Source organism: Nerophis ophidion, linkage group LG20 (genome assembly GCF_033978795.1).
Source record: "Nerophis ophidion isolate RoL-2023_Sa linkage group LG20, RoL_Noph_v1.0, whole genome shotgun sequence".
Lineage (NCBI taxonomy): Eukaryota > Metazoa > Chordata > Actinopteri > Syngnathiformes > Syngnathidae > Nerophis > Nerophis ophidion.
This window is the reverse complement of record NC_084630.1, coordinates 25487831-25514079: the sequence shown is the minus strand read 5'-3', so window position 1 is coordinate 25514079 and position 26249 is coordinate 25487831. Positions and strand designations below refer to the sequence as shown.

Genomic DNA, 26249 nt, shown 5'->3' with positions numbered 1-26249 from the left:
AGGGTTTCCCCTAGATCAGGGGTGTCAAACTCAAATACAGAGTGGGCCAAAAATGTTAAACTGAACAAAGCCGCGGGGCCAAGGTTGAACAAATGAACCCTTTTTAATAGGGACCCAAACAAGTTTTGCATTGAATATTGAACAAGCAAGGCTTATATATCTTTATAGTGACATGCAAAATCGAGTTTCAAATAATAATTCAAAATATCAAAGGCATATCAAATCAAATTTTAATCAAAATTTGATGCCTCTTTTCTATTTCCAGCCTTCTGAGGTAAATATCAAAATAAACTTTTTTCCACAGGCTGATAATACATTTGAAAATAAAATAACAATGAATGAATCAAACATTCCAGCCTTGAAGTAGTTAATTGTTGCTCAGTTTGCTACACTGATTTGCTTCAACACTGAATATGGAACCAGCAACGCTTATATAGCTTAATAGTGCAAAACCAACTTTCAAAAAACAGTAATGGTATATTAGATTATTTAAATGAAAAATGTAATGCTTCTTTTCTATTTGCAGCCTTCTGAGGTAAATATCAACATTAACTTTTTCCACAGGCTAATACATTTGGTTTGGTGGTAGCCGGGGTTGTATATTGTAGCGTCCCGGAAGAGTTAGTGCTGCAAGGGCTTCTGGGTATTCTGTTTTGTTTACGTTGTGTTACGGTGCGAATGTTCTCCCTAAATATGTTTGTCGTTTCTTATTAGGTGTGGGTTCACAGTTTGGCGCATATTTGTAACAGTGTTACAGTTGTTTATACGTGACCTGTATGGCTGTTGACCAAGTATGCCTTGCGTTAGGGCTGGACGATATTGGCTTTTATTAATATCGCAATATTTTTATGCCATATTGCGATATACAATGTATATTACGATATTTTGCCTTTGCCTTGAATGAACACTTGGTGCATATAATCACAGCAGTATGATGATTCTATGTGTCTACATTACAACATTCTTCTTCATACTGCATTCATATATGCTACTTTTAAACTTTCATGCAGAGAGGAAAATCACAACTAAGTCAATTGACCAAAACTGTATTTATTAAATACTCTTCATTCTCTCACGGGTGACTTTTTAAATGAAAGAACAAATTAACAGTGTTGCTACCTTTTTGTAGTAACACTTCTGCTGCATACTTTGCATTGATTGATTGATACTTTTATTAGTAGAATGCACAGTACATTACATATTCCGTACAATTGCCCACTAAATGGTAAAACCCGGATAAGTTTTTCAACTTGTTTAAGTCGGGGTCCACGTTAATCAATTCATGGTACACATATATACTATCAGCATAATACAGTCACCACACAGGTTAATCATCATAGTATATACATTGAACAGCATATTGCTGTTGTCTGCTGAATATCTTCCCACTTGGAGCCAAACCACTGCCAGGTGATGGATCCCCTGCTCTTTATGTTGGGCATTTATTGTTCTCCCTCCATTTGTGATAAGTTTCACACCATCTCTCTCTTGTATTGTCACAAGCTCTGCTCGCTCGACCTGCTTCAGCTAAAGTTATCCATGCTGTTACGTCTCTGATCGGTGAGAGCTATGACGCTAGACTCACGAGAGTATGTGACGTATGTAAAGAGGCAGGCTTGTTTTACGTCTCTGTCAGAATGAGACACGAGGAGGACTGAGAAACGCCTGTTGTGTGATGCATGCAGCTAAATGCAACTCGTCCTGCCTCAGCTAATGTTAGCTCTCGGCGAGAGCATATGACGGTAGACGCGCGACAGTATGTGACGTATGTGAGAAGGCGGGCTTATTTTACGTCTCTGTGAGAAGGACAGACGAAAAGGAGTGAGACACTCCAGTAATATAATGCACGCAGCTTAAAGCAACAGTGTGAGAACATATAATCGAATATTACGATATAGTCATTTTCTATATCACACAGAAAAAAAACCTGCTATATATCGATATATCGCTCAGCCCTACCTTGCGTTCACCTTGTGTGTACCACCCGCGTATGTTATGGGGCTTGGCTGGCACGCTGTTTGTATGGAGGAAAAGTGGATGTGACGACAGGTTGTAGAGAACGCTAAAGGCAGTGCTTTTGAGGCACGCCCCCAATATTTTTGTCCGGGTGGATACGGGATAATGTTTGCCCCTGGAGATTTTCGGGAGGGGTTTTGAATTTCGGGAGTCTCCCAGGAAAATCGGGAAGGTTGGCAAGTATGAGTGAATAAACCGCCGCCTTATAATACCAGCGGGCCAGCTCTAATGTTAATTTGCCTCAAGGGCCAAATGAAAGTACACGGCGGGCCAAATTTGGCCCGCGGGCCAGAGTTTGACACCCATGCCCTAGATGCATGTCACAGCGGGGGCGTGGTCACCATGACGGCATTGTATTTGATTTTCTTTCAAAAGGCTAAAACAATTTATACATACTGGTGTTGTCCCGAAACCAATATTTTGGTGCCGCTACCAAAATTATTTCGATACTTTTTGGTACTTTTCTTAATAAAAAGGGACCACAAAAATGTCATTATTGGCTCTATTGTAGCAGAAAAATCTTAGGGTACATTAATGAAAGTAAAATGTAGTAATCATTAAACAAATGCATGAATTGACGTAACACTGCAAATATATGATTTCAGGTTGTAATAACTATGTTTTATGTTCAACTGTAACTTTTTTCAGATGGAGCAGCTGATACAAGCCTATGGGATGTGTGAGGACATGACTACAGAACAAGAATGTTTAAACACTCAAGATCAACCAGAGGTGAGTAAACATGCTGAGTAAGCTGTATCATCTTTGGTCCATGAAGGGATGATTAAGAATTTTGATGGGAAGATTTTTTTTGTGGACGAATTTCGGTCTTTAATATTACTACTGCAGCATGTTAGCAGGGTTTTCCCCCAGATTGCCAAGATACCTCTGGCAGAAGGGGCGTGGCTAGGGGTGTGTTCATGATGAAATCGTATAATTTTCTTAATTAGCTATGATATGGTTTTCATTTTAAAAGCCAAAAAATGTATACATTTAAAAATAATTTTATTAATTTGAATTAACACATGTTTTATAATATATAGTGTTGCTCTACTTTGCATTGTTTTTGCTTATAGTGCACTGTACTTTATTGAGAATTTTTCAAGCATCTAGAGACTTTTAGCAACGTTTGCTATATGAAAAATGATGAGCAACAAATCTAGCATCTTTTTCTTGCATTATTATAGACTGTAGTAGTATTTAGAGACTCTACTTCTATCCCTCGATGTCCGCGACAAACAGCAAGTTCAGGTTACTGTCAGTGGGTATATATTGGGTGTATTTAAAGTACGTTCACATGGCAGACATGCTGCATCCGCTTCAGACAATCCCATGCATATTGCCTCCGTCGTCACAACATCCTGTTCTGGCAGCGCTGTCTGGTGGTCTTTTTTTGGTGGCCGAATTTTTAGTGCGCAAATAATAGGCTACATATCACAATATTCATACTGTAACGACCTGCTAATGGTAACATTTAGTGTTGGTGTAGTTTTCATTTGGTGCTCATTGTTCCCAAGATCGCAAACACACCGTCCATGTCTGAAAGGGGATTGGTGGAGAATGAGGAAGTGTTGTTGTGTGTTTGGGGAAGCATGGAGACGAATGTGTGTGCATGGGAGGGAATACGTCTTGAATTGGGTTTGTTAAGATAAGATTGGCAGCAAAATATTAAAAGCAGCATCAAACTTTTGACTTCTGTTGGAGGTCAAAATACATTATATCAATTTAATTTTTTTCAACATTAACAAAATGTTCTTAAGGTGTGGCAGCTAACTTTGTCGTAGCGAATGCCACAATCAGTACATTAAAATGGGCCGTTTGTTAACATAAGATTGGCAAGAAAAAATGTACAATAGAATCAAACTTTTGACTTCTGCTTGAGGCAAAAATACATTCTATTACTTTAATTTGTTTTAACTTTGAAAATATATGTATTTTAAGGTGTTGCGGCTAAATTTGCAGCAGCAATTTTTTTATTTTATGATATAGGCGCTTCACCTTCGATTTATGAGACGTCAAGCAAGTTCACTTCCTGTTGTAGACACCTGTGTCATTCCCCTTTAAGCTTTGCCCACTCGAGACTGTCTGTGTTTGGAGTGGCCATTTTGTAGGGGTAAATCAATGTCCTTCCACAAAAACCTGGGTCAGGTGTTTAACCTCTGCCTCTGGATCTGTTGGGAGGAACAACACAAACCACAAAAAAAAAATTCTGTGTTCTCTTCCTCCAAGGAATTTGTCACTCTGTTGTAAGAAAACGCGGCCTGTGTGTTCAATGTGCACAATTAAATATCTGAGTTGCTCAGACAGCAACGTGTTTCTATACGTTTAGCCTGAGGTATATAGTTAATAAATAGCGAAAGACGATCATGGTTCATGTATTCATGTAAGCGTTTGAGCTAGCTAGTGCTCGTCGGTCTGCGAGTTTATGAAAGTGCAGTTGCCGATCACAGTTTTTCGGTTATTTTAATTTAAAACAGTAATACTAGGTGGTAACGTCAATTACTGCAGACTCACTTTTTGGGGTAATACAACTGTAACATCTGGGTTGTAACGGTGCATTGGATTTTCTGTACTCCTAGTCGAAACACTTATGTTCTCAAAAAACTAAGTGTAATTACAAAGGTAAATCTGTTGTAACATCACAAAAAGCTGATCAATATTGTTATCATCATTCCTGGCAAATGTCCAAAGACAACGATGGATTTCGCACAGCACTACACTGTCGAAATGTGCGCACATATGAACTAAGTACACAGTGTACACAGTATACTTAATGAAGTCTACAACATTTGAGACAGAGCCATGATATGTTAGTCAAGGCAAGAGTTTTTCCATAATAATAATAGTGTTCAATTACAATAGCAAGTAAAAGCTTAAAATAAAGGCAAAATGTAATAATTTTTTAACTAATACATGAATAGATGTAACACTGCAAATATATGATTTCATGTTGTAATAATTATGTATTATGTTCAACTGTAACTCTTTCAGATGGAGCAGCTGTTGGAAGACAAAGTACAAAAGGTACAAGCCTACGAGATGAGTGAGGACATGACTACACAACAAGAATGTTTAAACACTCAAGATCAACCAGAGGCAAGTGAAAATGCTGAGTCAGCCGTATCATCCTTGGTCCATGAAGGGACGATTAAGGATTTTGATGGGAACATTTCTGAGTGCACTGTGATGGACACTTAACGCCATCGACAAACTTGTGTAAACGCTGCATTGATGCTAAATCATATTGGATGTGGCCAGGGTAGGCCCGAGGCTTTTTGTGGTTTTAAACAAGATTTTGTTATGGACGCATTTCGGTCTTTATTATTCCTGTAGCACGTTAGCAGGGTTTCCCCCAGATTGCCAAGATACCTCTGGCAGCGGGGGCCTTGTTAGGGGTGTGGTCACGGTGTTGTCATCGTATAATTAGCATAATTTGCTGTGATGATAGGGTAAAGCAGGGGTAGGGAACCTATGGCTCTAGAGCCAGATGTGGCTCTTTAGATGGCTGCACTGGCTCTCAGATAAATCTTAGCTGACACGATAAGTAATGAATAATTCCGCTGGTAATCACAGTGTCAAAAATAACGTTCAAATTATAAAACATTCTCATGCATTTTAATCCATCCATCCGGTTACTACCGCACCTGTTCAAGAAGTCGCATTAATGGTCTGAAGTATTATATTTATTGTTGGTTAGCTTCAGAATAACAATGTTATTAAAAAGAATAACATACTTATTATACTAAAAATGTTGGTCTTACTTAAAAAGGCACGCATTTAGTTGTGTTCAGTCTTAAAAGAATATATATATATATGGCTCTCACGGAAATACTTTTGAAAATATTTGGCTTGTATGGCTCTCTCAGCCAAAAAGGTTCCCGACCCCTGGGGTAAAGGGTACCCCGCCGACTACACATGCAGATGAGATAGGCTCCAGAACCCCCGCTACCCTGAATGGGACAGGCGGTAGGAAATGGATGGATATAAAAAAGTCTAAACAATATATACATACTGTACATTTAAAAACAAATCTGTGTTATTTATTAGAATTAACACATTGTTTATATTACATTGTGTTGCTCTATTTTCAATGGTTTCTGCAAATTGTGCAATGTAGTTTGTTGAGACTTTTTCAAGTACCTACAGACTTTTAGTGACTTTTTCTTTATGAAAAACGATTAGTGACAAATCTAGTATCCTTTTTCTGGCATTATTATAGACTTTACTCATGTTTAGAGACTATATTTCTGTCCCTCGATTTCTGCAACAAACAGCGAGCATGACGTCACACTTCATTCGGGCTGCTTTTACAGTTGGACTTTTTGTCGTTAAAAGAGGCCACTGTCCTCTTTAATGTTTTTTTTTAGGTAGCTGTAAACAGGTAGATGTAGGGTATATTTAAAGTACATTCACATGGCAGACATGTTGCATCCGCTTCAGACAACCCCTTGCATATTGCCTACGTCGTCACAACATCCTGTTCTTGCAGCGCTGTCTGGTGGTCAGTCTTTTTTTGGTGACGGAATTTTTGTGCATAGTGCGTAAATAATAGGCTATATATCTCGATATTCATAATGTAACGACTTGCTACTGGTAATGTTTAATGTTTGCGTGGTTTTGATTTGGTGTTCATTGTTCCCAAGACCGCAAACACACCGTCCATGTCTGAAGGAGGATGAGGAAGTGTTGTTGTTGTGTATGTGGAAGCATGGAGACGAAAGTGTGTGCATTGGAGGGAATACATCTTGAATTGGGTTTGTTAAGATAAGATTGGCAGCAAAATATAAAAATCAGCATCAAACTTTTGACTTCTGTTGGAGGCCAAAATACATTATATCAATTTAATTTGTTTCAACATTAAAAAAATGTTCTTAAAGTGTAGCAGCTAAGTTTGTCGTTGCGAATGCCACAATCAGTACATTAAAAGGTAAAAACCCTGCAATAGGCATGGCTGTTCAGAATTGTTCCAGAGACCACCTACTCAGGACTGGTGGGAAGGACTTCTTCCTTGGTTATTTATATTATTATTATTATTTTGATAATTAGCACTCTCTGATGTGGGGATTTGTTTTTGGTGTATTTAGTTTTTCAGATTGACATTTTCAAAACAAAATAATCCTGTAAAGTAAAATACAAGTGGCTACTGCAGTGGCTGTTATAGGTTGTGTGAATCTTTCATTGTGTTCAGTCCAAGTTCTTCCATACAGCATTCTCGAGCCGCCAATTAAATAGTCCTGCCTTAGGGGCTAGGGCTAACTGCAGCCTGGTGAGTATTGTAATATTAATCTTTTTTAGATTGGATAGCTTTATTGTCATTTGTAAAAAAAAAAAAAAAAAATGCAAGACCATTTCCCAACACCCTCTTGGCATCATTAAATATAAAAATGTCATATCACGGTTATTATTATTATCGCAGTATTGATGAATGTGCTCAAAAAGTACTTACACAAACTGAAATCTTTTGACCAAATTGTATTAATATAAATAAATAAATACATAAATAAAAGGACACAATATATTTTCTTGCCAAGACAAACATTAAATATTTGTCTGGCTTCTAAAGAGCCGAATTGTTTTTATTTAAATATTTAATTATGTTCGTCTTATCACGTTTCAATTCGTAATGGATTTACAGTGTTTTTTTTGTGTTTTTTTTAATCATATAGGCACTTCACTTTCGATTTATTTGACATTAAGCAAGTTCACTTCCTGTTGTAGACACCTGTATCATTCCCCTTTAAGCTTTGCCCATTTGAGACTGTCTGTGTTTTGAGTGGCCATTATGTAGGGGTAAATCAATGTCCTCTCAAAAAACCTGGGTCAGGGGTTTAACCTCTGCCTCTGAATCTGTTGGGAGGAACAACACAAACCGCAAAAAACACTTCTGTGTCATATTTCTCCAAGGAATTGATCACTCTTTTGTAAGAAAACGCGGCCTGTATGTTTAATAAGATTTTAGACTGAGATATATCGTTTCTAAATAGGGAAAGACGTTAATGCCTCATGTATTCATTTTAGCGTTTTAGCTAGCTCCTACTCGTCAGCCTGTGAGTTTATGAAAGTGCAGTTATCGATCACAGTGTTTTGGTTATTCTAATTTAAAACAGTAATACCCCCCTCCCCCATACATTCAAAATAAATAACTTAATGACACGCAACATGAAAAAATGAAGGTGAACTATTAAGAAAAACAGAGGTCTTCTGTCACATGAAAGATCTTTGACTAGCATAAAAATAATTTTTGACGATACAGTTTGATTAATTTGAAAACATAGAAGTCTTGCATTACATGTACAAAATACAATGCATGTCCTGGTCCTTAGCCTTCTAAAAATATGACACCCCCTAACAATTTAGTTGAATAGTTCTTAAAACTACAAACCCCGTTTCCATCTGAGTTGGGAAATTGTGTTAGATGTACAGTGGGGCAAAAAAGTATTTAGTTAGCCACCAATTGTGCAAGTTCTCTCACTTAAAATGATGACAGAGGTCTGTAATTTTCATCATAGGTACACTTCCACTGTGAGAGACAGAATGTGAAAAAAAAATCCAGGAATTCACATTGTAGGAGTTTTAAAGAATTTATTTCTAAATTATGGTGGAAAATAAGTATTTGGTCAACCATTCAAAGCTCTCACTGATGGAAGGAGGTTTTGGCTCAAAATCTCACGATACATGGCCCCATTCATTCTTTCCTTAACACGGATCAATCGTTATGTCCCCTTAGCAGAAAAACAGCCCCGAAGCATGATGTTTCCACCCCCATGCTTCACAGTAGGTATGGTGTTCTTGGGATGCAACTCAGTATTCTTCTTCCTCCAAACACGACGAGTTGAGTTTATACCAAAAAGTTCTATTTTGGTTTCATCTGACCACATGACATTCTCCCAATCCTCTGCTGTATCATTCATGTATCCATTTTGGTATAAACTCAACTCATCGTGTTTGAAGGAAGAAGAATACTGAGTTGCATCCCAAGAACACCACACCTACTGTGAAGCATGGGGGTAGAAACATCATGCTTTGGGGCTGTTTTTCTGCTAAGGGGACAGGACGATTGATTCGTTTTAAGGAAAGAATGAATGGGGCCATGTATTGTGAGATTTTGAGCCAAAACCTCCTTCCATCAGTGAGAGAGAATGGTTGACCAAATACTTATTTTCCACCATAATTTACAAATAAATTATTTAAAATTCCTACAATGTGAATTCCTGGATTTTTTTTACCTTCTGTCTTTCACAGTTGAAGTGTACCTATCATGAAAATTACAGACCTCTGTCATCATTTTAAGTGGGAGAACTTGCACAATCGGTGCTGACTAAATACTTTTTTGCCCCACTGTAAACATAAACGGAATACAATGATTTGCAAATCCTTTTCAATCCATATTCAATTGAATGCACTACAAAGACAAGATATTTGATGTTCAAACTCATAAACTTTATTAATTTTTTTGCAAATAATAATTAACTTAAAATTTCATGGCTGCAACACGTGCCAAAGTAGTTGGGAAAGGGCATGTTCACCACTGTGTTACATCTCCCTTTGTTTTAATAATACTCAATAAACGTTTGGGAACTGAGGAAACTAATTGTTGAAGCTTTGAAAGTGGAATTCTTTCCCATTATTGTTTTATGTAGAGCTTCAGTCGTTCAACAGTCCGGGGTCTTCGCTGTCGTATTTTACGCTTCATGATGCGCCACACATTTTTGATGGGAGACAGGTCTGGACTGCAGGCAGGCCAGGAAAGTACCCCCATTTTTTTTTTTATTAAGCCACGCTGTTGTAACACGTGCTGAATGTGGCTTGGCATTGTCTTGCTAAAATAAACAGGGCTGTCCATGAAAAAGACGGCGCTTGGATGGCAGCATATATTGTTCCAAAATCTGTATTTACCTTTCAGCATTAATGGTGCCTTCACAGATGTGTAAGTTATCCATGCCTTGGGCACTAATGCACCCCCATACCATCACAGAAGCTGGCTTTTGAACTTTGCGTCGATAACAGTCTGGATGTCGAATATTTCCACCAAAAATTTGAAATGTGGACTCGTCAGACCACGGAACACTTTTCCACATTGCATCAGTCCATCTTCGATGATCCCTGGCCCAGAGAAGCCCGACATCCGTTTCTGGATGTTGTTGATGAATGGCTTTCGCTTTGCAAATTAGAGCTTTAACTTGCACTTACAGATGTAGCAACAAACTGTATTTAGTATCAGTGTTCCTGAGCCCATGTGGTGATATCCTTTAGAGATTGATGTCGGTTTTTGATACAGTGCAGTCTGAGGGATCGAAAGTTACGGTCATTCCATTTGCTTTCCAGCCATGCCGCTTACGTGGAGTGATTTCTCCAGATTCTCTGAACCTTTCAATGATATTATGGACCGTAGATATTGAAATCCCTAAATTTCTTGCAATTGCACTTTGAGAAACGTTGTTCTTAAACTGTTTGACTATTTGCTCACGCAGTTGTGGACAAAGGGGTGTACCTTGCCCCATCCTTTCTTGTGAAAAACTCAGCATTATTTGGGAAGCTGTTTTTAAACCAAATCATGGGAATCATCCACCTGTTCCCAATTAGCCTGCACACCTGTGGGATGTTCCAAATAAGTGTTTGATGAGCATTCCTCAACCTTATCAGTATTTAATTCCACCTTTCCCAACTTCTTTGTCACATGTTGCTGGCACCAAATTCTAAAGTTAATGATTATTTGCAACAACAAAAAAATGTTGATCAATTTGAACATCAAAAATGTTGTCTTAGAAGCATATTCAACTGAATATGGGTTAAAAATGATTTGCAAATTATTGTATTCCGTTTATATTTACATCTAACACAATTTCCCAACTCAAATGGAAACGGGATTTGTAGTTATATAGCCTGATTGTCTTATTTTATCATTTTTTTTAAAAAGGTAAACTGAAAAGTGTAGTTTGTTTTAATCGCAACATAGACTTTTGCACCTATATAGAAAGTATACAATTAATGCATAAAATAAAAGTATTCATTACATGTGCATGTTATTATTTAAAGTGTTAAAATTCCTTCAGAAATCTGATTAGTGGGGGTGACAATCATTGGATTCCATAGCTGACTTTTAAGCATTTTAATGCAGTTGCCAAAAAAAAAAACGGTGCGATCATTTACTTGAAAGGAAGAAAACAACTGTGTTAAATTTGCACAAATGATCCTTACTTACACCTTATAATTATACTGTGTCTTTGATAGTGTAGTGATGTCCTAATTCCTTAATCAATTGCTGCCATTGTTCACTTGGAAGTGGAAACAGAAATATAACCGTCGCGATATTTACCCGTTTCTTCTTCCTCACTCCTTTTTTTAATGGTGAATTCAAACCACTCCAATTACTTAATTAAAAATGACAACATAGCGATATCTATACTAGGTGGCTAAAGTCAATTACTGCACACTCTTTTGGGGTATTTTGACTGTAACATCTGGATACTAACGGTGCACTGCATTTTCTGTACTTCAAGTCGAAACACACTACTGTACTCGAAAAAACTAAGTGTAAGTACTAAAGTAAATCCATTGTATCATCACAAGAAGCTGATTAATATTGCTATCATCATTTCTGGCAAATGTGCAAATACAACGATTTCATACATCACTGCACTGTCGAAATGTGCGCACATAAGAACTAAGTACACAGTGTACACAGTATATTTAATGAAGTGTACAACATTTGAGACACAGCCATGATATGTTAGTCAAAGCAAGAGTCTTTCCATTAATATAGTGTTCAATTACAAGTACAGGGAGAGAAAATAGTAGGTAAAAGCTTTACATAAAAGCAAAATTTATTAATTCTAAACTAATACATGAATAGATGTAACACTGCAAATATATGATTTCATGTGTATTATTAATGTATTATGTTCAAATGTACCTCTTTAAGATGGAGCAGCTGATGGAGGACAAAGTACAAAAGGTACAAGCCTACGGGATGAGTGAGGACATGACTACACAACAAGAATGTTTAAACACTCAAGATCAACCAGAGGCAAGTGAACATGCTGAGTCAGCCGTATCATCCTGGGTCCATGAAGGGACGATTAAGGATTTTGATGGGATTTTTTTGGTCTTAAACAAAATTTTGTTGTGAACGCATTTCGGTCTTTAATATTACTACTGTAGCAAGTTAGCAGGGTTTCCCCCAGATTGCCAAGAGACCTCTGGCAGAGGGCCTGGTTAGGTCTGTGTTCACGATGATGTCATCGTATAATTTGCATAATTAGCTTTGATGACATGATTTTCTTTTAAAAGGCTAAACAATGTGTACATATATTTAAAACAATTCTGTTATTATTTAGAATTAGCATATTTTTTCATATTTTATCGTGTTGCTATATTTTCAATTGTTTCTGCATATTGTGCAATGTACTTTATTGAGAATTACATTTTAAGTTTTATTTAAATAAATAAAATACACAATATATTTTCTTGCCAAAACAAACATAAAATATTGTTCTGGCTTTTTAATAGCCATATTGTTTTTATTCAAATGTTTAAATATGTTTCTTTTCTTTCATTTCAATTTGTAATGTTTTACAGTGTTTTTTTAATGGTATAGGCGCTTCACCTTCGATTTATGTGACGTCAAGCAAGTTCACTTCCTGTTGTGGACTCCTGTGTCATTCCCCTTTAAGCTTTGCCCACTCGAGACTCTGTGTTTTGAGTGACCATTATGTAGGGGTAAATCAATGTCCTTCCTAAAAAACCTGGGTCAGGGGTTTAACCTCTGGCTCTGGGTCTGTTGGGAGGAACATCTGCAACAAAAAAAAACACATTTGTGTCATATTCCTCCGCGGAATTGATCACTCTGTTGTAAGAAAACACCGCCTGTATGTTCAATGTGCACAATTAAATATCTGAGTTGCTCAGACAGCAATGTATTTATAGAAGTTTAGACTGAGGTATATTGTTTCTAAATAGGGAAAGACGTTATTGTGTCATTAGATTAGATTAGATTAGATAGTACTTTATTTATTCCGTCAGGAGAGTTCCTTCAGGAAAATTACAATTTTCAGCACAATCCCATTCAAGATCAGACAAACATTACAGGGAGACAGAACAGGATCGCTGACATGTATTCATGTTTGCGTTTTAGCTAGCTAGTTCTTGTCGGTCTGTGAATTTGATCAAAGTCACAGTTTTTCTGTTATTTTAATTTAAAATAGTAATACGTCAATTGCTGCACACTTACTTTTTGGGGTAATTTTACTGTAACTTCTGGGTAGTAACGTAGCACTGCATTTTCTGTACTTCTAGTCGAAACATACTTATGTGGTCAAAAAAACAAGTGTAAGTACAAATTAAATCCGTTCTATCATCACAAGAAGCTGATCAATATTATCATAATTTGTGGCGAATGTGCAAAGACAACAATGGATTTCGCACTGCACTACACTGTCGAAATGTGCGCACAAAAGAACTAAGTACACAGTGTACACAATATACTTAATGAAGTGTACAACATTTGAGACACAGCCATGATATGTTAGTCAAGGCAAGAGTCTTTCCATAAATATAGTGTTCAGTTACAAGTACAGGGAGAGAAAATAGCAAATAAAAGCTTAAAATGAAAGTAAAATGTGGTAATTTTTAAAGTATTACATGAATAGATGTAACACTGCAAATACATAATTTTATATTGTAATAATTATGTATTATGTTCAACTGTAACTCTTTCAGATGGAGCAGCTGTTGGAAGACAAAGTACAAAAGGTACAAGCCTACGAGATGAGTAAGGACATGACTACACAACAAGAATGTTTAAACACTCAAGATCAACCAGAGGCGAGTAAACATACTGACTCAGCCGTATCATCCTTGGTCCATGAAGGGACGATTAAGGATTTTGATGGAACATTTTTGTTGTGGACGCATTTCAGTCTTAAATATTACGACTGTAGTACAATAGCAAGGTTTCCCCACATTGCCAAAATAATTCTGGCTGAGGGGGCGTGGTTAGGGATGTGTTCACGATGACATCATCAGATGATTTGCATAACTAGCTATTAATAATTTTCTTTTAAAAGGCTAAAAAATGTAAACATACATTTAAAAACTAATCTGTGTTATTAATTCGAATTAACATATGTTTTATATTATATCGTGTTGCTCTATTTTGGATTGTTTCTGCATATAGTGCAATGTACTCTACTGAGAATTTTTCAAGCATCTAGAGACTTTTAGGGACTTTTCCTTTATGAAAAACGACTAGCAACAAATCTAGCATCTTTTTCTGGTATTATTTATTATAAACTGTGCTCGTGCTTAGAGACTATACTTCTGTCCCTCGATGTCCGCGACGAACAGCGAGATCAGGTTACTGTCAGTGGGTAGATATCGGATATATTTAAAGTACGTTCACATGGCAGACATGCTGCATCCGCTTCAGACAATTCTGTGCATATTGCCTACGTCGTCACAACATCCTGTTCTGGCAGCGCTGTCTGGTGGTCAGTCTTTTTTTGGTGGCCGAATTTTTGTGCGTTGTGCGCTAATAATAGGCTGTATATCACAATATTCATACTGTAACGACCTGCTACTGGCAATGTTTAGTGTTGGTGTAGTTTTGATTTGGTGTTCATTGTTCCCAAGATCGCAAACACACCGTCCGTGTCTGAAAGGGGATTGGTGAAGAATAAGGAAATGTTGTTGTGTGTTTGGGGAAGGATGGAGACAAATGTGTGTGCATGGGAGGGAATACATCTTGAATTTGGCCGTTTGTTAACATAAAATTGGCAACAAAAAATTTAAAATAGAATCAAACATTTGACTTCTGCTTGAGCCCAAAATACATGATCCATCCATTTTCTACCGCTTGTCCCTTTTGAGGGGGCGTTACTTTAATTTGTTTTAACATAAAAAATATATATTTTTAAGGTGTGGCGGATAAATTTGCAGCAGAAATTGTTTTTAAAAGGTATATAGGCCTTACCTTTGAATTTTCAGATGTCAAGCAAGTTCACTTCCTGTTGTAGACACCTGTGTCATTCCCCTTTAAGCTTTGCCCACTCGAGACTGTCTGTGTTTTGAGTGGCCATTATGTAGGGGTAAATCAATGTCCTTCCATAACCCTGGGACAGGGGTTTAACCTCTGCCTCTGGATCTGTTGGGAGGAACATCTGCAACAACAAAAAAACACTTCTGTGTCATATTCCTCCGTGGAATTGATCACTCTGTTGTAAGAAAACACAGCCTGTATGTTCAATGTGCACAATTAAATATTTGAGTTGCTCAGACAGCAATGTATTTATATAAGTTTAGACTGAGGTATTTCGTTTCTAAATATGGAAAGACGTTAATGTCTCATGTATTCATGTTAGCGTTTTTGATAGCTAATGCTCGTCAGCCTGTGAATTTATCAAAGTGCAGTTATCGATCACAGTTTTTCGGTTATTTTAACTTAAAACAGTAATACTCACTGTCTGGAGTTTTATTGCGGTTATTGTTAATACCTTTTATTGTTACATCTCTACACCCCCCCATACATACAAAATAAATAATTAAATGACACGCAACATGAAAAAATTAAGGTGGACTTTTAAGAATAGCAGCGCTCTCCCGTCACATGTACGAACTTTGACTAGCATAAAATATGACTTTTTTGACTATACAGTTTTATTCATTTGAAAACATAGAAGTCTTATCTACATGTACAAAATAAAAATGCATGTCCTGCTGCCTGGTCCTTAGCTTTCTGAAAATTTGACCCCCCTAACAGTTTAGTTCAATAGTTCTCAAAACTAGTTATACAGCCTGATTGTCTTATTTTATCATGCTTTTAAAAATGTAAACAGATTTTTGTAGTTCTTATTTATCACAGCATATACTTTTGTACCTATGAAGAAAGTATACGATTAATGCATATGATAAATGTGTTACATGTACATGTTATCATTTAAAGGGTTAAAATTATGTCAGAAGTCTGATTAGTGGGGGTGGCAATCATTGGATTTCATAGCTGACTTTTAATCATTTTAATGCAGTTTCAAAAAAAAAAAAACAGTGTGATCATTCACTTGAAGGGGAAAAAAGAACTCATTTTTAAATTTGCAAAAATGATCCTTACTTACACATTGTAATTATACTGTGTCTTTGACAGTGTAGTGATGTCCTAATTCCTTAATCAATTGTCTTTGTTCACTTGGATGTAGAAATAGAAATAACCATTGCGATATTTACCAGTTTCTTCTTCTTCACTCCTTTTTTAATGGTAAACTCCAACCACTCCAATTACTCACTTAAAAATTACAAGACTGCAGCGTCTACATTAGGTGGCTAACGTCAATTACTGCACACTCACTTTTTGGGGTATTTTGACTGTAACATCTGGGTACTAAAAGTGCGCTGCATTTTCTGTACTTCTAGTCGAAACACACTCATGTACTCAAAAAACTAAGTGTAAGTACAAAAATAAATCTATTGTAACATCACAAGAAGCGGATCAATATTGTTATTTCTGGCAAATGTGCAATAAACAAGGAGTGGATTGCGCACACTGTCATGAAGTGTACAACATTTGAGACACAGCCATGATATGTTAGTCAAGGCAAGAGTCATTCCATAAATTTAGTGTTCAATTACAAGTACAGGGAGAGAAAATATCAAGTAAAAGCTTTAAATGAAAGCAAAATGTAATCATTTTTAAACTAATACATAAATAGATGTAACACTGCAAATATATGATTTCATGTTGTAATAATTATGTATTATATTAAACTTTAACTCTTTCAGATGGAGCAGCTGTTGGAAGACAAAGTACAAAAGGTACAAGCCTACGAGATGAGTGAGGACATGACTACACAACAAGAATGTTTAAACACTCGAGATCAACCAGAGGCAAGTGAAAATGCTGAGTCAGCCGTATCATCCTTGGTCCATGAAGGGACGATTAAGGATTTTGATGGGAACATTTCTGAGTGCACTGTGATGGACACTTAACGCCATCGACAAACTTGTGTAAACGCTGCATTGATGCTAAATCATATTGGATGTGGCCAGGGCAGGCCCGAGGCTTTTTGTAGTCTTAAACAAGATTTTGTTGTGGACGCATTTTGGTCTTTAAATGACTGTAACACGTTAGCAGGGTTTCCCCCAGATTGCCAAGATACCTCTGGCAGCTGGGGAGTGATTAGGAGTGTGTTCACAATGATGTCATTGTGTAATTTGCATGATTAGCTATGATAACATTTTCTTTGGCCCTGCGATGAGGTGGCGACTTGTCAAGGGTGTACTCTGCCTTCCGCCCGAATGCAGCTGAGATAGGCTCCAGCAACCCCCCGCGACCCCGAAAGGGACAAGCGGTAGAAAATGGATGGATGGATGATTTTCTTTTCAAAGGCGAAACAATGTATACATACATTTAAAAACTAATCTGTGTTATTAATTAGAATTAAAAAATGTTTTATATTACATTGTGTTGCTGTATTTTCAATTGTTTCTGCATATTGTGCAATGTACTTTGTTGCAAATTTATAATTTCATGTTGTAATTTTTCAGATAGAGCAGCTACTGGAAGACCAAGTACAAATAGTGCAAGCCTGCGGGCTGAGTGAGGACATGACTACACAACAAGAATGTTTAAACACTCAAAAACAACTAGAGACAAGTGAACATGCTGAGTCAGCCGTACCATCCTTGGTCCATGAAGGGACGAATAAGGATTCTGATGGGGAAATTTCTGAAGATACAGATAGGTAGCAAAACCCACACTGCGATTACACTGTTGAGATGAAAAAAATCCCGTTGACATTTAATATTTCTGTTCATAGTGACACCTCATCCTCATCCTCCTCCTCCTCACTTTTTTCACATGCCACCATGATTGAAATTGATGACGATGAGGGTTCAAACCGAACAGCTATCTTCAAAACAAAAGATGAACTTTTACTAGAGGTCAGTCTGTTTCGGTGTTTGAGTATAATAACATTGTTTCTTTATGTGGGACTGGGTGGAAAAAGTTTGCACACCCTTGAGTCTTGTGTCTGGGAAATTAAATGTGGGTTGTTTTATGGGTGCGTTGGGGATGCAGTGGTTCACATAGCTAACTACAGTGCACCTGGGATTATTTCTCACTCAATTCAACAAGTAGAAATAACATGCCCAAGTGGCACTTTGTACTTGTCAATAGTGTTTTTGTTGTGTTAATGTTGTAACTTTTTCAACCATAAAATCAAAAATGTGGGTCTTAAGCCTGCTCTTGAAGGGAAACTGCACTTTTTTCAGAATTTTGCCTATTGTTTACAATCATTATGAAATACATGACGGTGAATGTATTTTTTTTTTAATGCATTTGAACTCGTATAAGTCAGCTTACAGCGGAGCCAATGGAAAGTCCTCTATTCCACCCATAAAACCCAATAAAAAAACAGCCCTAAAGCACCAAATCTACTCCAGTTACATTTTGTGACTTGATTATCGAGCAAGTATTAGTAATATTGTTATTATAAGCGCTAGCGCAGACAAGTTATTGCTAACGGTGCCGTGATCACAGCTTGTGTGCCTGTGTTTACATTTTCAAGTGGTGAGCTACTTTCTTTGCTTGTGGAAGTTTATTGGAGAACATAAATAATGCCTCTCACCTGGGTGATAGAAAGATGAGGAAATAATCTGACATTTTGGGAAACTTTGACAGCAAATTTAAGAGATTCTATCACTCGGAATCCTAATGACAGCAGACCTTGTACAGTATGTGATATTTTATTATGTCTGTTGACCTCTCATGAAGTTTGCATTGAGTAATAATCAGTGATGTAGTGGGTAAAAAGCAGACAATGTGGTGTGTTTTTTTAAATTAGTGTGTTGGGTATGCTTAAAACATCAAAAATAAATATTAAATGGATATTGGATGTTGTTATTAATATGCCCGTTACTACATTACATATATACCTACATCACGTATTTAAAACCTTACCGGAGGTGTTTGGATGTTTTTAAGGGCGTTTATAGGCAGAACAGAGCGTCTCCCATGGGCTCTATTAGGGCTGGGCGATATGGACGAAAAAATATATCTCAATATATTTTTACTTAAACTCGATATTCGATATATATCTCGATATTTTTTCAGTGAAAGTATACATATATAAATATATTCATTTTTTAGCAATATTCAGTGAAACTGAAGTGTATGACAACTGTACTGTAAGAAGTCAGTGGCACTTTTATTAACCTAGTTAGTCAAGATGGGTATTAACTAGGGGTATAACGGTACGTGTATTTGTATTGAACCATTTCGGTACGGGGGTTTCGGTTCGGTTCGGAGGTGTACCGAACGAGTACACATGCTAGCAACGACCGGGCTAGGACAACATGCCAGAGCTGGAAGACCCTCCTGCCTCGTTAAGATCTCTCGTTTGGGAACACTCTGGCTGCGCAATACAACAATGGAGGACGGAGGTTTGCTGAGATTGTTCACCAGCTGCTTCTGACAACACGTCAAACATGTGTTGCTCCTTTCCTGCTTCCGGCTCCAAAAGTGTCCAGGGGAGACACTCCTCCAGGACTGATGTATTCTCGGGGGCAAAACCCTTCACTCTACCCGGCAGTGGGTCTCCACAGCTCCGGACTCCAGGGTAAATGAAAAGTACAACAATTAGTTGCAAATCGTGGCTTTATTGAGGTCTTGCACACAGCCAATCCAACAAATCAGCAGCCGCACTCCCGCTAAGCTCCCTCACCTCGCTCGCCCACACACTCACTGACGTCACATACTGTCACATATTAAAGGGCCAGACACACACATACGCTACTCTCATAACACAATGGTTCTCAGACTTTTTTCATTGATGTACCCTTGTGAAGATTTTTTTTTTAATTCAAGTACCCCCTAATCAGAGTAAAGCATTTTTGGTTGAAAAAAGAGATAAAGAAGTAAAATACAGCACTATGTCATCAGTTTCTGATTTTTTTAATTGTGTAAGAGTGCAAAATATTGTTTATTTCTAGTGGTCTTTCTTGAACTATTTAGAAAGAAAGATAAAAAAATAACTAAAAACTTGTTGAAAAATAAGCAAGTGATTCAATTATAAATACAGTTTTCAACACATAGAAGTAATCATCAACTTAAAGTGCCCTCTTTGGGGATTGTAATACAGATCCATCTGGATTCATGAACATAATTCCAAACATTTCTTCACAAAAAAAGAAATCTTTAACATCAATATTTATGGTACATGTCCACAAAAAACGGCGGGCGGTGTTGATGAACGAGTTGAAAAACTTATTGGGGTGTTACCATTTAGTGGTCAATTTTACGGAATATGTACTGTACTGTGCAATCTTCTAATAAAAGTCTCAATCAATCAATCAAAAAAAGCACTTTATATGTGGAAAGGTTTTATTAAGAAACCATTCTGAGCCTAATCTTTAGTTTTTATTTTATAGCTCGGTTGGTAGAGTGGCCGTGCCAGCAACTCGAGGGTTGCAGGTTCGATTCCCGCTTCCGCCATCCTAGTCACTGCCGTTGTGTCCTTGGGCAAGACACTTTACCCACCTGCCCCCAGTGCCACCCACACTGGTTTAAATGTAACTTAGATATTGGGTTTCACTATGTAAAGCGCTTTGAGTCACTAGAGAAAAGCTCTATATAAATATAATTCACATATGTTGACCGCATTAACCCTGGCAATGGACCCTGTGTGTATATGTATGTTATGCCATTGTTTACAAATTTGGTAAATAAATAACCAAAACATTTATATTTTGTTGTTTTCTTACTGTACCGTAAATGAACCGAACCGTGACCTCTAAACCGAGGTACGTACCGAACCGAAATGTTTGTGTAACGTTACACCCGTAGTATTAACAGCACAGAAAAGAAACTGTTCAAGTAGTACAGAATTACATAACATAAATAAAAAAGAAAAATATTATTTCAATGCAAAATAAATAGCATAGCTGTGCAAATAATACGAAATGTATCAAACTCGGATAAAAAATTTTATTTGCAGGCAGGCACTTTGTGATTTCCCTTCCTGGTTCGATGATCAGCCCTATCTTACCTTTGATTGGCCTTTCCCTAACCAATCGTGACTCATAATAGTAAACAGCCAACCATGATGTTCTGATATGTGGAAGCACGTCTTGGAAAGAGGAAGGGCAGGGGTTTTGTAGCCTATTGATGGGGAGCGGGGGAGAACAAGGAACACAACAAATAAGCGGCGTTTGGTCATTTTAACGTGAAATAAATTATATTGATATTTTCCTTATTCATATCATGTTTAAAAATATTTCTATATATCTTACAAACTCCATATATCGCCCAGCCCAAGGCTCCATTGTGAGCAGACTTTTGATCGCATTTACTATTTAGAATGTATAAAAAAAGAACATTTGTGTTCTTGTTCTCCATAAGGATTGTGAATGATTGGTAAAATTCCCAAAAAAATACATTTTCCCTTTCAAACATTAATTTATTTATTATAGTCATTCTTAAGCCATCACCAAACTTAATGTTGCACTAAAAACCGGTCTGTGTAATGCGTTTGTACTATATTTTTAATACATTTTACTGTTTAGATTTTATGATCACTGCATATTTTTAGGCACTATGTGCTTGCCATACGTGTGTAGTCCGTATGAATAACATTTTTATTTCTTAGTATTTGTTGGTTTTGTGTACGTACTTCTTGTGGGTTTCACTTTATGCTTTTAACTGAATCTCATTGTATATTATTTACAATGACAATAAAGCAATCAATGTGAACGTTCTCTGTCTGATCACTTTTAGAAACAGAAATGTAATATTTTTATGCAGGATCTTCCTGCGGTGGAGGAGCTGAATGTGTCATTACCAGATGCTGTTGCGCTAACACCAGTAGGGACTGTATCCAGCATTATACAGAAGCTTGGTGAATAATTACTGATGATACAAATTGTTGTGTATTTTCTTATGCAACTCCTAATTCCCTGTCTTTCTCTGCAGTAATAATCCAGAGTCTGAAAGACACAACCCCTTTGACTGATGACAGCCTCATCTTTCGATCTGATCGACTAGCTTTGGGCAAGGTGAGCAAGTCTCGGTACCCTATTTTTTTTGTTGTTGTTTTTTTCATGTTTATGATATTTGGGACATAGTAAGTTTGTCAGTTTAAGTCCTAATGCAAACCAAACTATATTTAGACATTGTTGCTCCTAGTTCTTAGTTTTAAGAAGTTATATTTAAGGACTTTGTTACACCAACTACTTCAACAGATTCTCATCCTGAAAGTTTGTCATAAATTGGGCTTTTTGTACAAGGACAACAAGAATAGAGAATATTTTCAACACCTACCGTCTTCATTAATATTCAAATTCTCAAATGCAAGATTTTCCAAGCTTCTATTTTGTTACTCAGCATATGGTTGTAGCATTAGTTTATTTTAGACATGCATACAAAGGCCAAAAAAAAAGTCCTATAAGGAGTAGATAAAAACAGGGCTTGTTTAACCTAACTGTTCCTTTTGTTTCACAGCCATTAGTAACACTTGTATTCACTTCATGTGTTCAATCTTTAACATGTATAATCAATAAAGTTCACATTAATTAGTACGTTAATTCACATATTTAGATTAATATGTATGACATGTACCTGGGGATAGGTTGATTGGCAACACAAAAAATGGCCCTAGTTTGTCAATGTGAGTGTGAATGTTGTCTGTGTTGGCCCTGTGATGAGGTGTCGACTTGTCCAGGGTGTACCCTGCCTTCTCCCCAAGTGCAGTTGGGATAGGCTCCAGCTCCCCCGCGACCCCAAAAGGGACATGCAGTACAAAATGGATTGATGTAATGCAAGTCAATAGTTTTTTGTGCATAAGTAAAAGTAAGCAGCAAATCAACTTGCATTCCCTTTTTCTCTGTTCCAAGGTTTTTGAAGTTTTCGGTCCTGTTTACAGCCCCCTCTATGTTTTGCGTTTTAACTCGCCAGAGGAATTGAGCAACAAGGGGCTGACACTTGGATTGACCGTTTATTGTGCACCAGATATGGAAGAGTACACAGGATACATTCTCATTCAACAACTCAATCTGTGAGTTCACACTCTCTCTCTCTCTCTCACACACACACACACACACACACACACAAATGTACACCCTTGAACAAAATCCAACAGGGCACAGGTGGAAATGACAAAATATTTAGATTTTGCACTTGTGGATTTGAACCAGAATAAATATTGCATCAAAATGCAAAAATAACAAACAGGACATATAATCCAGTGTTTCCCCTAGGCTACAGTTTTGGGATGCTGAAAGTATGACAGGTATTGTTTATGGATTACAAAAAACATACGAGATTCACCAAAACTATTGACCAATTTTGGTGAAGTAAACAGTCCTGGAAACCAGGAAAATAATTTCTCCTTCCCTTACCTTGCGAGCGAGCGGGTTAAAAGTTATGTGCATGTCTATCACCTTATTTTCTAAGCAACATTAAGGCACAGCAATTATTTTCTTATAGTTGCCACAGTACCCCATGTGGCACTACTATCCCACCACATTTGTATTACGGTGTAAAGCAGTTTTGCAACCCAATACCTCCAGTTGACTTTGTCACTGATTTAGCAACTTTTCATACTTTGTTGGGGACTTGGCATCTTGAGACAAAAGCAGCAACATTAAGGTAAAAAGTGTTGCTTGTATTGGTCTGCCAGTGTGGGATTTGTTCTATGATGAGCTACCTTAAAGGGGAACTGCACTTTTTGGAATTCTCTTATCCACAATCCCTATAAGTGACAAGAACACACATGCTCCCTTTTCTGTGTATTCTAAATATTGAAACACTGCTGGCAAGAGGCGGTTAATGGAGATTGACCTATTTCAATTATAAAGTCCCCTATAAAACCTCCAACAATGTTTTTTATGCATGATGTAAGTTATGAACAGTACAGGCCAAAAGTTTGGACAGACCTTATAATTTCAATTTGTTTTCTTTATTTTCATGACTAATTTACATAGTAGATTGTCACTAAAGGCATCAAAACTATGACACCTGTGAAGTGAAAAGTATTTCAGGTGACTACACCTTGAAGCTCATCAAGAGAATGCCAAAAGTGTGCAAAGCAGTAATCGGCTATTTTGGCGAAACTAGAATATGAAATATTTTTTCTGTCATTTCACCTTTTTTTGTTAAGTGCATAATTCCAAATGTGGTCATTCATAGTTTTGATACCTTCAGTGACAATCTACAATGTAAATAGTCATGAAAACAAAGAAAATGCATTGAATGAGAACGTGTGTCCAAACTTTTGGCCTGTACTGTATGTAATGAGGCACGTTTATGACAACATTTAATATTTACTGTATTTTGGTGTTTAAGCATTGCAGGAACTTGTTTGCACATTGATTTCACGGCACATAAAACAACAAATGCTACTTCCATCGACGACATCGGAAGTGTGTACTGCGTTTATCCATCATGGCAATTTTTGTGAAAGCCTTACAGCGTCATCATGTAGCACTACAACTGAACATATCATGGAAGAATGAGATCATAGCAAAACAACCACTTCCAAGCTTTCCCTGGGATGCTGACTAGTAATGGGATAGCAGCAGGACTACATGCTTAGCTTTTGCACCGGTGCTACTCTCCATCCATCCATTTCTACCACTTGCTCTACAAAATGAAATACATTAGTAGTACTGAAAAAAATGTGTAGGAATATGAAATGTCTTAAATTTCACAATTTAATTCTAACAAACCCTGTTTCCATATCAATCAATCAATCAATCAATGTTTACTTATATAGCCCTAAATCACTAGTGTCTCAAAGGGCTGCACAAACCACCACGACATCCTCGGTAGGAAAACTCACACCCAGTGGGACATTGGTGACAATAATGACCCAGTGGGACGTCGGTGACAATGATGACTATGAGAACCTTAGAGAGGAGGAAAGCAATGGATGTCGAGCGGATCTAACATGATACTGTGAAAGTTCAATCCACAATGGATACAACACAGTCGCGAGAGTCCAGTCCAAAGAGGATCCAAGACACAGCAGCGAGAGTCCCGTTCACAGCGGAGCCAGCAGGAAACCATCCCAAGCGTAGGCGGACCAGCAGCGCAGAGATGTCCCCAGCCGATACACAGGCGAGCAGTACATGGCCACCGGATCGGACCGGACCCCCTCCACACGGGAGAGTGGGACAAAGAAGAAAAAGAAAAGAAACGGCAGATCAACTGGTCTAAAAAGGGAGTCTATTTAAAGGCTAGAGTATACAAATGAGTTTTAAGGTGAGACTTAAATGCTTCTACTGAGGTGGCATCGCGAACTGTTACCGGGAGGGCATTCCAGAGTACTGGAGCCCGAACGGAAAATGCTCTATAGCCCGCAGACTTTTTTTGGGCTTTGGGAATCACTAATAAGCCGGAGTCCTTTGAACGCAGATTTCTTGCCGGGACATATGGTACAATACAATCGGCAAGATAAGATGGAGCTAGACCGTGTAGTATTTTATACGTAAGTAGTAAAACCTTAAAGTCACATCTTAAGTGCACAGGAAGCCAGTGCAGGTGAGCCAGTACAGGCGTAATGTGATCAAACTTTCTTGTTCTTGTCAAAAGTCTAGCAGCCGCATTTTGTACCAACTGTAATCTTTTAATGCTAGACATGGGGAGACCCGAAAATAATACGTTACAGTAGTCGAGGCGAGACGTAACAAACGCATGGATAATGATCTCAGCGTCTTTAGTGGACAGAATGGAGCGAATTTTAGCGATATTACGGAGATGAACATTTGACAACCAAACAATTAAACAAGGCGACATGGTAAAGAATCTGGGTGTTATCTTCGACCCAACTCTCTCCTTTGAGGCACACATTAAAAGCGTTACTAAAACGGCCTTCTTTCATCTCCGTAATATCGCTAAAATTCGCTCCATTCTGTCCTGAGTTGGGAAATTGTGTTAGATGTAAATATAAACGGAATACAATGATTTGCAAATCCTTTTCAACCCATATTCAGTTTAATGCACTAGAAAGACAAGTTATTTTATGTTCAAACTCATAAACTTAATTTTTTTTTGCAAATAATCATTACCTCACAAACACGTGCCAAAGTAGTTGGGAAAGGGCATGTTCACCACTGTATTACATCACCTTTTCTTTTAACAACACTCAATAAAGGTTTGGGAATTGAGGAAACTAATTGTTGAAACTTTGAAAATGGAATTCTTTCCCATTCATGTTTTATATAGAGCTTCAGTCGTTCAACAGTCCGGG

At 37.4% G+C, this 26249-nt stretch overlaps 1 protein-coding gene and 3 non-coding genes across 11 annotated transcripts in view; all 4 read left to right on the top strand.

Moving 5' to 3' along the window:
• Positions 1-26249, top strand: part of naf1 (nuclear assembly factor 1 homolog (S. cerevisiae)) — a 43910-nt gene that overhangs the window by 6948 nt on the left and 10713 nt on the right. For 5 of the 8 annotated variants that reach the window (XM_061880853.1, XM_061880859.1, XM_061880857.1 and 2 more), the window contains 10 exons: positions 2665-2748; positions 5008-5112; positions 11939-12043; positions 13735-13839; positions 16786-16890; positions 17551-17747; positions 17823-17946; positions 21806-21899; positions 21974-22056; positions 22894-23054. In XM_061880853.1, the coding sequence (XP_061736837.1) occupies positions 2665-2748; positions 5008-5112; positions 11939-12043; positions 13735-13839; positions 16786-16890; positions 17551-17747; positions 17823-17946; positions 21806-21899; positions 21974-22056; positions 22894-23054 (1163 nt within the window). The remainder of the gene's footprint in view (positions 1-2664; positions 2749-5007; positions 5113-11938; positions 12044-13734; positions 13840-16785; positions 16891-17550; positions 17748-17822; positions 17947-21805; positions 21900-21973; positions 22057-22893; positions 23055-26249) is intronic. The other 3 variants (XM_061880854.1, XM_061880855.1, XM_061880856.1) reach the window with 3 other exon arrangements.
• On the top strand, positions 7761-7881 carry LOC133539409 (small nucleolar RNA SNORA26). Its single transcript, XR_009803362.1, has one exon. It is a non-coding gene; the product is annotated as a small nucleolar RNA SNORA26 (small nucleolar RNA).
• On the top strand, positions 12692-12811 carry LOC133539411 (small nucleolar RNA SNORA26). Its single transcript, XR_009803364.1, has one exon. It is a non-coding gene; the product is annotated as a small nucleolar RNA SNORA26 (small nucleolar RNA).
• Positions 15056-15175, top strand: LOC133539410 (small nucleolar RNA SNORA26). Its single transcript, XR_009803363.1, has one exon. It is a non-coding gene; the product is annotated as a small nucleolar RNA SNORA26 (small nucleolar RNA).